Raw genomic sequence first — 13507 nt, forward strand, 5'->3', positions numbered from 1 at the left:
AATGTAACGACAACAAGATGGAAACCGAAGATATAATAGAAAGTGTCGATAAGAGTGAAGATGTGGTCGACTGCTGCGCCAAAATCGATTCGTTGCAGATAGATGACGCGGAAAAATCCGAGTTGTTGCCGAGTCCTGCGAGCACAGCTCACGCGAGACGACAGAGGCTGAAATCTATATCCCTAGACTCAGATAACGCCAAAATCATCGAACAAAATCTTGGATTGCCAATCGCGAAGCAGATGAAGGATCAAATGAACGAAGCGTACAAAAATCAGGAGGTCAGCACATCTTATGAGAGTATGGAACGGTTTTCCAAAACGCCTACGAACGAGAAACCGATTTTCAAGTTTGATGAAGACGTTAAAGACAAGCATCAAGAACCGATCTCGCCTGATCTGAAGAAGAAGAGTTTGCGGCAAAGTGATACTCAGTCCTTCCTAGACATGCCCAGGTTTTCGCCAAAAGAATTCGAAATTACCGTCACTACTGAAGAAGGTTCGACTATGGCTGCAGATGTTCAAACGAAACGAAAAGGCAAACCGAATCTGACGATAGACCTTTCAATCCGCGATCAGGAATTGGAGAAGGAACTTTTAGAATTCGAAAAGCTTTACTCAAATTCAGAAGAAAAGAAAGTTAAAACTCCTACTCTGAAAGTTAAATCGACTTCGTTAGACTCTTCTGAGACTAGCAACTTATCCCTCCCGCAGAAAAAGGCTCTGGACGTCCCACAGAATTCAGTATCAGTGCCGAACACTCCTAAGCGGCAGTTAAAACGCATCCTTGCTCAAAAATCTAAAGATTTCACAGGCGGAAAGTTAGGGTTCAACTCCATACAGAGTAACGCAGAACGTCGCCTTTACATGAAGGGTCAAGACAGTGGCATATTCTTGAGAGAGAACCATGCATCTCTGATGCTCTACCAGCCAGGATCATCAAGGATGGGCTCACGAACGATGGGATCTTTCGACGAAAACATGACCGAAAATCCACCAGAGATAAACATATCCGGGACAGATAACAGGAGCTATGCGGTTGAACCGGGACACACTTTGGGTTCTAACCTTTTTAAACAGAACCTTAGTGTTTCTAGTACTAATTTGAAGACTTTGCCAGAAGGCGTGCCCTCTGACAACTTCGAGCCAAGTGCGGAAGACGAGAAGATTACAAAGAAGTTACATAGAAGGAATTCTAACCAAAGTCTACTGCTAAGCACACACAGTTTACAAAGTTCAAACTGTTCGCTCAACAGTTCTGGAGCGTCCTGTCATAACCTAACCACAGTTAGAACCAGTTTTAGCAATTTCAGTCTCAACTCTGACTGTCGACAAAAGAAGCTATCATTGGAACGAAGGGATTCGTTAATAAATACGGAACATTTGACGCCAACAACTAGAGTCATTTGTACGTCAAATACTAACGTAAGTGGGGAGTCGAAGAACTGTCTTCTGCAACGTCGTGGCTCGAATAATAGTCTGACTTTGAATATATACTCTTCGAATAACCTGAGCAGACATTCTAGCAATAGCTCTTTGAATAAAGAAGCGAAACCTTTGCAAAAGAAGGGTTTGTTGGAACGCAGAAGTTCAAACACCAGTCTTACTCTAAACATAAACAATTCTAACCCCCAACTGTCTGTGAATCGGGGTTTGAGTATCTCCAACTACAACCTGAACGGATCGACTTGTAACTTGAGTAGATACAACAGCAACCTCAGCATCGACAACCCAACAGTCGAACCTAGAAAAGGTATTTTAGAACGACGCAGCTCCAACACTTCTTTAACCTTAAACATCCAAAGACAAGAACCGAGGGATTTGGAAATCGATGAAAACTTAATCGAACCGAACTTAAAAGACTTGCCGCATAGAGATAAGCATAGAAAATCATTAAGCACTGAGAACTTAATACCTAAGTCTTATAAATGCCGAAGTAGACGTCCGAATGAGAAAGGGATGAGTTTCGGATCTCACGACAACCTCTGGTCTAATTCGTATTCAGAGCCAGAACAAGAGTACCCACAAAATTTGACATTCGTTTGCGGCGATCAGGAGAATGAGATCATCTACGCATTCGGAAGGCAAGAAGACCAGAACTACCAGCCGGGTTTCGTCAGAAATATAACGACGAAGCCTCTCAGTCCTCAGACAACTTCAGAAGACTTCAGATTGTATTTGGCGAATATGCAACATCTCCAGAACGCAACAAGGTTGCTAACTAGACAGCAGCTCAGAGATTTGAGCGCGATTTTCCAGAATGGTTACACGGAGGTGCCTTGCGTGTCGAAGGAGCAACCATGCTGTACCATCAGGAAACTGGACGATATTTCGAAGGATAATCCTCAGATGGCTTTACCAGATCCGGCGATGGCGAATCCTTGCACGGAATACCAGAAGAAGCTGTTACGCAGTGTACATCAGGAGTTTTGGGAGATGCCGACCAATTTCCAAGAAAAGCCCATAGTGTCCGGGTCGCATCCTAAAAATAGATATAAGACCATACTCCCCAATGAACACTCGAGGGTCATTTTGAAGCCAGACGCGGGGTCAGCGACCGAAGGATATATTAATGCCAATTATATTAAGGTCAGTTTCTTTATTGATTTTTATTACTTTTAGTATAGTATAATACCACTATAGTCACGGCTTTTTAAACCGGGAGGAGGAGAGCTGGTTCAAACCGCAGTATCGGACTTGCACCAATGTTAAACTACTATATCTCAACTGCAAAGTTTCTGTGCCGATGTTTTTCTAGCAGTTTCTTGTCCTCGGCTATAAAGGTTGTGAGAATCTGCAGTAGTTTTAGGCGGCTGAGACGTTCGTTATGTAAAAATTGATGCAAAGCGTAACTTTGTTACCTACTGATTAACGATACGAGTATATTTGAATTTTGGGGTATGGAGCATAACTCCATGCTGCTCCACTGCGGTGGTGGTTTGGTGGTGGTTTTTACGGCTAATAGCCGGGACGGTTTGTAAACATACTAATTATATTTTCCAGGGGCATGAGTACACGAAGAACAGTTACATCGCGACCCAGGGCCCGCTCCAGAACACGATCTACGATTTCTGGCTGATGGTTCATCAGAACACGACGGACCATCGCCTCCAGAACCCCCCGGAACCGGACCAGCCGCCAGGGGTGCAGAAAATCGTGATGCTCACCAACTTATCCGAAAACCAACGGCAAAAGTGCGAGCAGTATTTCCCTGTGGGACTGAACGAGGAGATTACCTTCCACAGTCCAGAGTACACAGAGTCTGCCAGTTTTTTCGACGACGCTGAGCTGTTGAGGAACAGCTTCACCATAAAAAATGTTGGTATGGTCAAAAAGTGCGGGTATACCATACGGAAATTACAAGTGAAGTACAGCAAGCGACAAAAGTGCGAAGTGACTAAAAGAGAAAGTGAAAAAGTGAGCGAGCAAAGTGATGACAGTGATAGTGACATAACAGTGTACCACTATTGGTTCGACAATTGGGCTGATCATAAGTGTCCTAAGGACGTGAATGCACTTTTGAATCTGAGTTTAGACGTCCTAATAGGCGTGTCGTATGACTTTGTCAACTCCTTGGACGAGGTTAATGAACTGTGCCCGTGTGAGAGTCCTAAAGCGGACTTACATTTCATTTACCCCCCTTCGGAATCCGAAGAGGCGAAGTGTAAGGTTAACATACCTGATATTCCTGTGGTAACGCCGTTGCAGTTCGCTCTAGACCGTTGTCCCCCTACGATTATCCACTGCTCAGCTGGTATAGGCCGGACTGGCTGCCTTATAGGCATTTTGAACGGCATAAAGCAACTGGCCAATGAGCACAAAGTTGACGTTTTGGGCATAGTTTGCAATATGCGACTCAATCGGGGCGGTATGGTACAGAATTCTGAACAGTACGAGTTAATACATAAGGTTCTTTGTCTATTTGAGCGGGCGTGCTTAGGGTTATAGCTAGGTTAGAGATTTCCTATTTATTTGTGATGTGCGAGAGATATTACGTCTATCCAACATTCGTCAATCATGATTTAGGATTAAAATAATAATCGACCTTATTATTACTGCATAATGATCGTTATTTGTAAGGTCGCATGCTGATTGACGGAATACCATGGTAAAACCACGATCACACCATAGACAATTAGTGCCGACGGAATCAATCAACATACTACCATAGAATAAGGAGTAATACTGCGCATAGAATGGCAACTCTCCGCTCCCCACCAGCGTCTGAGCTAGGTTTACCTCATGATAACAAAGAGCATTTTAACTTAATAAAATGAATTTGTGGATCAAAATAATTATTTCGATTCGAAAAACTCCTGCAGATTATAATATTTTTTATTAATTAGGTAAGTTTTCAATTTTTGCACGAAGTCATTATATTTACCAATATCCGATATTTCTTAATTATAAATATCGATCGATCATAGTGCAGTAATAATAAGATCGATTTTCTAAACTTCGTCGGCAATAATTTTGTCTATGGTGTGATCGTGGTATTCCCACGTTATTCCGTCAATCAGCATGCGACCCTACAAATAACGATCATAGTACAGTAATAATAAGGTCGAATTTTGTTTGAATAAAAAGTCATGATTGACGAATGATTGGTGGATAGATGTAATACCTCTACCAGTTGCGAGTTGTCGGTGGCGCCATCTGTGTGGCTGTTATTGGTATCATCACCTTGTATCGTCAACCCATTGATTTACCACTACCGTACATACAGCACTTGATACAAAAATGCGGCGAAAACTTGGCGCTTGTTTAGCTATACATTCGTACACAGCGGTATATACATACAATAAAATCGTGTCAAATTAAAAAAGTACGCATCGTCTTCTTACGTATTAGGGCGTGGTGTTTCGTAACGCGGTCGGGTTATACAGCGACTCGGATTGACCGGGAGTACTTGTTTTAGTGTATTTTAAACTTAAATACTAATTTTGGTGGGTTTTAGGGGCCGTCCATTAATCATGTAATGTTTTTTTGGCATTTTTAACTCCCCCTCCCCCTTGGTGATACATGGTGAGGTTCAAGACTACGCGTGATTAATGGATGGCCCCTTACTGCGAAAATTAAAATGTTTATACTATGATAACATGCACAATGTCATTACTTATTAAAAATATGATGTTCCATCCTTCTTTTATAGCTTTGAGCGTCTAAGTTTTTACCACGCACATCCCCGTGTAGCGAGTTCGGCGCCTATCGTAATGGATGACATATTCTTAGATATGAGAAAATATTATAACAAACATACAGATGGCGGTAAGAGACAATATATTGACTGCCAAAATATTTTATCACCTTGTATTACTGACTGACTGTATTCCTCATTCAATGAAAAAAAGTTATATTTAGTACCTATATAATATGGAATAATAATACGTATAGAACGGACAAACTCCGCCCCCCGCACCGACGATTCGTATCGGTGCCGAGCTAGCTTTACGAAATCATTTGTCCCACTCGCACCTACGCTGTAAACCAGGGATGTTACAGAGATGACAGATAGGTAGTTTTTGTTTATTTTGTGAAATGTCACGTCACACGGAGCTCAATCATGGCCGCCCGTGTTTCGGGTCTTGTAATACACAGATAAAAAATTGCATTCTAATTTTGTAAAAATAAAATATTAAATGATAAACTACCATTTTCGACATATTTCATATGTTTTTACAACTGTCAAGTAGACAATTGAATTGACTGTCGGGTGAAGGAAGAGTCGAGTGGAAATAGAACAAATCTAACTTTTTATTCATTGGGTAAGGAATCACGGTGAATCAGGAAACCTACGCTTTAAAAGAGGCATCCTATAAATATTCAGGCCCCAATTCCTGCAGACTCCTCCTAATTTTATTTTAAGTTATACCCGTCATTTTATTATCCGCCGAAAAGGAAAGGGACGGATGATTGTCAACTATGAATAACCCGGGCGAAATAAACAGACATCTCGCTGGTATACAATCCGTTTGACGTCTACTTAACTCTGTCGGGTTATTGGCCGATGTAAATTGTTTTAGACGGTTAGATATCTGCTTAAAATTGACGTGTGCTCCATCAATTTTATGCTCGTCGATTACACGTCCCTTTCTTTTTCAGCGGATAAGAAATTGACAGGTATAACTTAAAATAAAATTAGGAGGTGTCTACAGGAATTAGCACCAATGGAATCTTAATTTTAAATTTAATTAAATATTTTTTGTTAATAAGGAATGGCCAATTTTTAACTTAGAGGTCTATAAATATTAGTAATAGTAAGTATGTTGTTAAAAAAAGAATTTTATTTCGCACAACTTGTTTTTATGTAAATGACGTGTACATTACAGTATTTTTTTTTAATTTCTAGAAGTAAAAAGATAAAATAATTTATTCATGTGTAGATAGACAATTAAAAAAATATATTGATTTTATTTTTTTGTCAAAATAGTCATAAGGTGTTAGTCAGCATTTAAAATTAAAAGTAATAAAATTGAATGTATGTGTGTCTAATATATGTATGTTTTTTTTTTTTAGTTTTATTAATTATAATGTGATGAAAAAAATATATAAAATATAGTACAAAATAAAATTTTTCCTTTAATGAAAATTTTTGACCCTTCGTTTTTGAGTAAAAGTAACGTTAAAAAAGTGGATTAGAATTAGAATATTTCCACTTTCGTCTTATACATCTAGATAAGATTGTTTTTTTTTTTTTCATTTTGCTGTTAAAATGTAATATTTATATTTAATAATAATTCTAGTTAAAATTACCGTTACAATGTACTGAGCATATTTGAAGATATCTATATACTTCGTAAGAATGTCGAAAAATAAGATTTACTAGATTATTAGATAAGCCATCATCAAGACGAATCCTCGAAAGATACTTCTATACAGGGTGTTAGTGACATCGTAACGAAAACTTTGAGGGACGATTAAAACCATGATTCTGAGTTGATATCAAGTGGAATTTTCCGTCGCAAAATCCATGTCCTTTTTGTGTTTTTTTTTTAAATATTTTCAGTTCCATATTTTTTCGAAGAAAAATTCCACTTGATATTAACTCAGAATCATGGTCTGAATCATCCCCCTGAGTATTCGTTACGTTACACGCCCACACGCCCGTTAAGTCTAATGGGGTAGGCAGAGCCACAAATAAACAAGCCACCACTTAATCAAGACGAATTCTTGAAACATACTTGTATACACACAACCACACATAACACACGCCCGTTTTGTCTAATGGGGTGGGCCACAAATAATCAGAAGACAAATCATTCCCCTCAGTATTCATTACGGTGTGACTAACACCCTGCATACACCCACTCCTCGCCAGCAATGTTCAAGTCCCATGTAATAGGGGGCAAGTCCATTGCCATTAACCGGGCACAAATCCTGCAAACCACGTCATATCATCATTGGCCTTATACGTCTGTTTCAGACGATTTATGACGTCATTGCCTCGAAGAAATGCACTTTCTTTCATGGCTGTGCAAGCCAATCCTAGAGCGGCAAACTCTACCGCACACTGCAGGAGAAGTCTCCAACTGGTGGATTGTTGTTGGTTTGATGGCGTTTCATTCTCCTGCTCGCCAGTGTGTCAAACCAGGATACCAATACACGTGACACCAATTTACGTGATATCAATTTATGTATAATCCATGATGGAATATTGCGGACGGCCTCCTTGGTGGGTTGAGCGTTGGGCTCGCGATCAGGAGGTCCCGGGTTCGAATCCCAATGGTGACATCACAAAATTCACTTTGTGATCCTTAGTTCGATTACGATATTACTAGCTTACCTGATTGTGCGAAAGTAAGTTCGGTTACTATTTACTGTTGTAAGTAAGTAGTCGTTACGTGAGCCATGTCAGGGGCATTTGGCGGCTCAATAGTAACCCTGACACCTGGGTTGATGGGGTCGGTTATCGGAGAGACTTTCCAGGCCAGGATCCCTTGACTTTCCCTAAATAAAAAATAAAATAAAAATGTGTTTATTATCAGAAATAATACAAAAAGAAAAAAGGCATATGATTGAGGTAGGGTACATTACTAAGTTTAATAAAATGAACAGACTGAGACATACGTACGGTCACGAGCATTAATATGTATACACTTTGATACCATGTCACATTAACTTTTTTGACAAATTGAACTGTAAGTCTCACTAAATGTCAAATAATTATGTTAGTGCGAGTCCTAAAGTGGGTACATTATATTGTAGGTACTTGTACGGAGTGTAAGTGACATCGTAAGGAATACTGAGGGGGATGATTCTGAGTTAATATCAAATGGAATTTTCCATAGCAAAAGTATAGAATTGAAAGTAATTTAAAAAATAATATGAATTTTGCGACAGAAGATTTCACTTGATATTTACTTAGAATCATGGTGTGAATCATCCCCTCAGTATTCGTTACGATGTCACTAACACCCTGTATAGGTGCTGCATAACGGTGCTCTCATTTCACCTTCTAATTTCATTGATTTCAAACATATAATAATAATAATAATTCAAATTCTTTATTCAGGCAACCAGGCCCATACAATTATTACTGATTACAATTATTATTGATTTCAGACATACATATGCATCTTTTGTTATGACACCGAGTCGAAATACATATTTCAACTATTATTCTTCTCCAAAATAAAGAGAAGCAATATAGATAACATACCTAATTCTATGCAAATCACATGCAAATATGTACTATTTATTTTTTATATATGCCTCTGCGATTATTATTATTATTTATTTTATTTTCAGACATTTGTCCATAGTTTGTTAGTAACAATACTTATAATACTTAGTAATTATACTTATGTATAATTATGTACCCGAGCAATGAGATAATAGGTTATTATTACGATAGCGCCATCTATATTTTTAGAACGTGTACTGGAAAGGACCTCACTATCGATTGGTAAATTTCGCTCCGTCTAAGGCCGGGTCTCCACTGACACGGAGATGTGCAGATTTGACCAATCACAGCGTTCGAAAGAGAGAAAAACGAAGACGCTCCGTCACTCACCCTCACGGTGATTGGTCGATTCCCTCGACATCTGCGCACAGATCCGCGTCAATGGAAACGCAGTCTAAGAATACACATATCAAATCACGCCTATTTCCCATAGGGGCAGGCAGACACCACGGAATTCCACTTACTACCTTGACACCCTGACACAATCTTCATTCATGCTCGCTGATTTAGAGTAAGTACTAAAAGAAGTCACCGACTTGCTTCTCAATCGGGGTACGCCGGTTCGAATCCGGGACCGGACGTGCACTAGTGAGTTATTAATTTATCTTAACACGTTCACTGGGTATGAACCACATATGGGGCATAGAATGTGTAACCCATACGTGCATGACCCATATGTGGGCCACGGGAAAATGGAAAAAATCGAGGAGAGGTTTTTCAAATTGTTTTTTCTTGCCATAGTGTGTTTCATTAATTCCAATGTGTTTATCGAAAAATAACATTGCACGTGAGGGGTCGATAGGTATCCAATTGTCAGTTACACAATGAACGTGTTAAGTGCAGTTTTCACTAACACAGTTGGCTCGACCATTATAAACGGCGATACGGCTCACCTATCACGTTGGTCTAACAGAATGCTCGGTGAGGTGTGGGGACTTAGTTCACCTCTGACTACCCCAACTGGGATATAGTCGTGAACTTATGATGTGTTATGTTATTTATCAAATCAAATATACTTTATTGCACACAACATACAAAACAAATTAACACAGATGATGATAGATATAGTACAATCTGGCGGCCTTATTGCTAAGCAGCAATTTCTTCCAGGCAACCAGTTTATGTGGACGAGTCGGAAGTATGCCTAGAACATAAAGGTGCAACCAACCCGTATTAGAGCAGCGTGGTGGAGCATGCTCCGTACATATCCCTTCCGGTTGATTAAGGGGAGCAGACCGTGAAAAAAACAATTGAATTTGTATGTCATTTAGCACAAAAGCAAATCAACTCAATTTTTGACATAATTTTCCAACGCCACCTAATTTTATTTTAAGTTCTGTCTTTTTCTTATCCGCCGAAATGGAAAGGGACGGATGATTGAATGCTCTCAGTTTAATTCTGTCTGATCTGGATATACTCCAACGTATTTTTATTTATTAAATTGACGTGTGTTCCCTAATTTTTTGTCCTGTCAACTACCCGTCTCTTTCTTTTTCGGTATATAAGAAAATAAGAATTAAAATGACAGGTATAACTTAAAATAAATTTAGGAGGTCTGCAGGAATCGTCACTAATATATTAATATATAAAATATTATACATTTTTGGAGGACATTTTTATTTTCTTATTCTATTTATATTTTTTGCATCTGTACACACAAATAATAAAATGTGAAATAAGAATTACACCCTCAAGATACAATTTGCGGCTATAGGGTACTTTGGTTCTATGTCACATTAACTTTTTATACAAACTGAACTATACTTCTCAAAAAATGTGAAATAAGTTAGCGCGATAGGGTTCTAAAGCCAGTGATCCCTACTAGGCAAATAAATGTTTGTTACTATAAATATTTTGCAATTTTAAAGTAGAGTAAGGTACTTACTTAATTATAAGAAGTTCAAAGTAAAGTGACTTGAAAAATAGGTAAAAATGACATTTGTAAACGCAAATCATAATTGTAAGGATGTTACAATAAAGTAGTTTAACACTTTGACACAGTAGATAGCCCTTCGTCTGTCGAAAGCTACCCGTTTACAAAAAAACCGCCGCAGTGGGCGCCCTTCCCGAAAGCTGTCATTAATCTAGTAGCACTCTAAATACTCCATAAAAAACCTCATTCTTACCTTATGGCGCCTTATTGTGTAAGTGCGAGGGAAGCAGACATTCAGCGCGCGCTCCCCCTTGTCGTTAGCGGTTTACCCCACCAGCCTCTGAGCTAGATTTACGTCACCCCTAAGAACATTGTTTAGACTTGAATTGTGAAGGCAGCGCGCGGATCGTTGTGTTTATTTTTAACAGTTTAGTTTTTATGTTCGAATTTTGAAATTGGACGCCGACGTTCGTTCGTAAGATGCGTGGACTGTCTGTCTAGCTCGCAGTTACGCGTTAGGTGGCAACTGAGATTTTTGTATGGAGTTTCCGGGCTCTGTTTGATGTTCAAAGTCTTGTCACAGAAGTTGACACTTTCTCAGAATATCTATTTAAATCATCACCTAATGTCTGGTCATTTTACTTAAGTATTTAAGTGGAAGACTAGTTTTAAATAGCCACTTAGTACTAAGTTCTACCTGTCGATTTCGGGGGCATGCTTCATGCACAAGTAGCCATACAAGTAGGTATGGATGTTAGTGACACCGTAACAAATACTGAGGGGGATGATTCAGACCATGATTCTGAGTTGATATCAAGTGAACTTTTCTGTCGGAAAATTCGTAAAAAATTTAGTAAAAATTCCACTTGATATCAACTCAGAATCATGGTCTGAATCATCCCTCAAAGTTTTCATTACGATGTCACTAACACCCTGTATAATACACTGGCCTTCAAAACTACTTAAGTACTGATAAAATTATCTACAAAACGTTTTATTTTTATTTTAAATATCTTACTTCTATAGTTCTGGAAAAAAACTTAAAAGTATAGTAGGTACTTACTTACTTTTGCAGGCTAGTGTATTTTAAATTTAAACAATTTACTTGTTAACTTATTTACTTGAAATTTATTTTAAGTAATTTAGTATTAAGTGGCAGCTTAGCTGTAATGAAAAGAAGAACACCAAATTTATATTAAGTGTAATTAAAACTAATTAAGTATATTATCTGTAATGGCATACTTATATAGATGTTGTAAAATGTACTGTATCTGTATAGTGAAAAAGTTAAATATAGTTTATAGAGGGTGTATGACTGTATGTTACGAGTTTACGAGGCTTCTACACTGAGGTTTAATGAATATTCCAATTACACTTCTCATCAATAAATCGAAACACCTCGCAAGTTCTCTAACACAGTTGGCTTGACCATTAGGTTAATGTAAGTGTTACAATGATTCCATACTTTTGCGATGGAAAATTCCACTTGATATTAACTCAGAATCATCCCTCAAAGTTTTCGTTACGATGTCACTGACATCCTGTAAGTATATCTATGCTGCTTTTTTTTTTGACGTGACTTATTGTAGATTTGCCGCAGATGGCATTAACTACTTGGCCGGACAAATGGGGAGCGCTGAAGGCTCTCACCCGGTACAACGTTTAAGACAACAGGCCTGAGGGTGCCCAGTTGGGCGCGAACCTCGGCTCAGGGCGTCGTCTGAGAGGAAAAATATTTGAAAGAATTAATCGACCCTAGTGGGTCGATAGCGATAAGCGCTGAATGAGGGAAATCGTCGACCACGCCGGCGGGGTCGGTATCGGGGCCCTGAAGTGTTTGGTGTCGCGAGCTGATTGGCTGCCTCTATGGCTAGAAATCTATGCTGCATGAGTTAAGTAATTTATCTTAAGTGCAGTATTCGCTAACACAGTTGTCTTGACCATTATACCACGGCTCACCTATCACGTTGGTCTAACAGAAAGCTCGGTGAGTGGGTACTTAGTTCATCTTGCGATGGATGTAGGTACAGTCATGAGCAATATCATGTACCCACTTTAGAACCCTGTCGCACTATCATGTTTGACATTTAATGAGGCTTACGGTTTAAATTGTCAAAAAAGTTAATGTGACATGGTTGCAAAGTGTATACATATTAGTACTCGTGACCGTACCTCGGACTAAGGCGATCGTGATTTTGTCGTAAGCCTATAGGGCTTATTACACCTACCTATCCGACAGGCTAGATGCGTCAAGGTCACGGGTGGTTACCATGGTTACTGCCCACCAACTCCCGTTTCCCGATCAGATCGTGTAGTCTAATTCAAATTCAAAAATATCTTTATTCAGTTAGTAACATAGTTACACTTTGAATCGTCAATTTTTACGTAACGAACATCTCATCCACCTAAAACTACTACAGCTTCTCACAACCTGTATAGCCGGGGAAAAGAAGCTGCAAGAAACAGAAAATATTGTTATACAATTGATTAATTTAGCTGCCTAATCAGTTCAGTTCTTATAAACTGCCTATATACGTCCCACTGCTGGGCACAGGCCTCGCCTCAATCAACCGGAGGGGGTATGGAGCATACTCCACCACGCTGCTCCACTGCGGGTTGGTGGAGGTGTTTTTACGGCTAATAGCCGGGACCAACGGCTTAACGTGCCCTCCGAAGCACGGAATCATCTTACTTTTTCGGACAATCAGGTGATTCAAGCCTGAAAAGTCCTTACCAAACAAAGGACTGTCTCACAAAGTGATTTCGACAGTGTCCCCATCGGGAATCGAACCCGGACCTCCAGATCGTGAGCCTAACGCTCACGCTAATATCAGTTCTCAGACAGTTAATCCCATGCATTCATATCTTTAAAATAATCACTAAACTTATAATCTTTTTGCAATATTAGTAAATCGGCGGGTCGTAACCATGGAAACCACAATCTCTAGCGAG

General features: G+C 39.2%; 1 protein-coding gene across 1 annotated transcript; it reads left to right on the forward strand.

The window, feature by feature from the left end:
• The first annotated feature begins 6 nt into the window (after positions 1–6).
• Positions 7–4223, forward strand: LOC126381515 (uncharacterized). The gene is made up of 2 exons (XM_050030999.1): positions 7–2588; positions 3003–4223. Exons 1-2 carry the CDS (start codon positions 18–20, stop codon positions 3945–3947), a joined length of 3516 nt encoding a protein of 1171 aa, XP_049886956.1. The 5' UTR covers positions 7–17; the 3' UTR covers positions 3948–4223.
• Positions 4224–13507: the final 9284 nt, after the last annotated feature.

Source organism: Pectinophora gossypiella, unplaced genomic scaffold (assembly GCF_024362695.1).
Source record: "Pectinophora gossypiella unplaced genomic scaffold, ilPecGoss1.1 Pgos_58, whole genome shotgun sequence".
NCBI lineage: Eukaryota > Metazoa > Arthropoda > Insecta > Lepidoptera > Gelechiidae > Pectinophora > Pectinophora gossypiella.

Bases quoted from the DNA above. Each gene is read 5' to 3' on its own strand.
- LOC126381515 (XM_050030999.1), top strand. From the start codon at position 18: ATGGAAACCGAAGATATAATAGAAAGTGTCGATAAGAGTGAAGATGTG. The intron at 2,589-3,002 runs GTCAGTTTCTTT...TATATTTTCCAG, and splicing joins TTAATGCCAATTATATTAAG to GGGCATGAGTACACGAAGAA.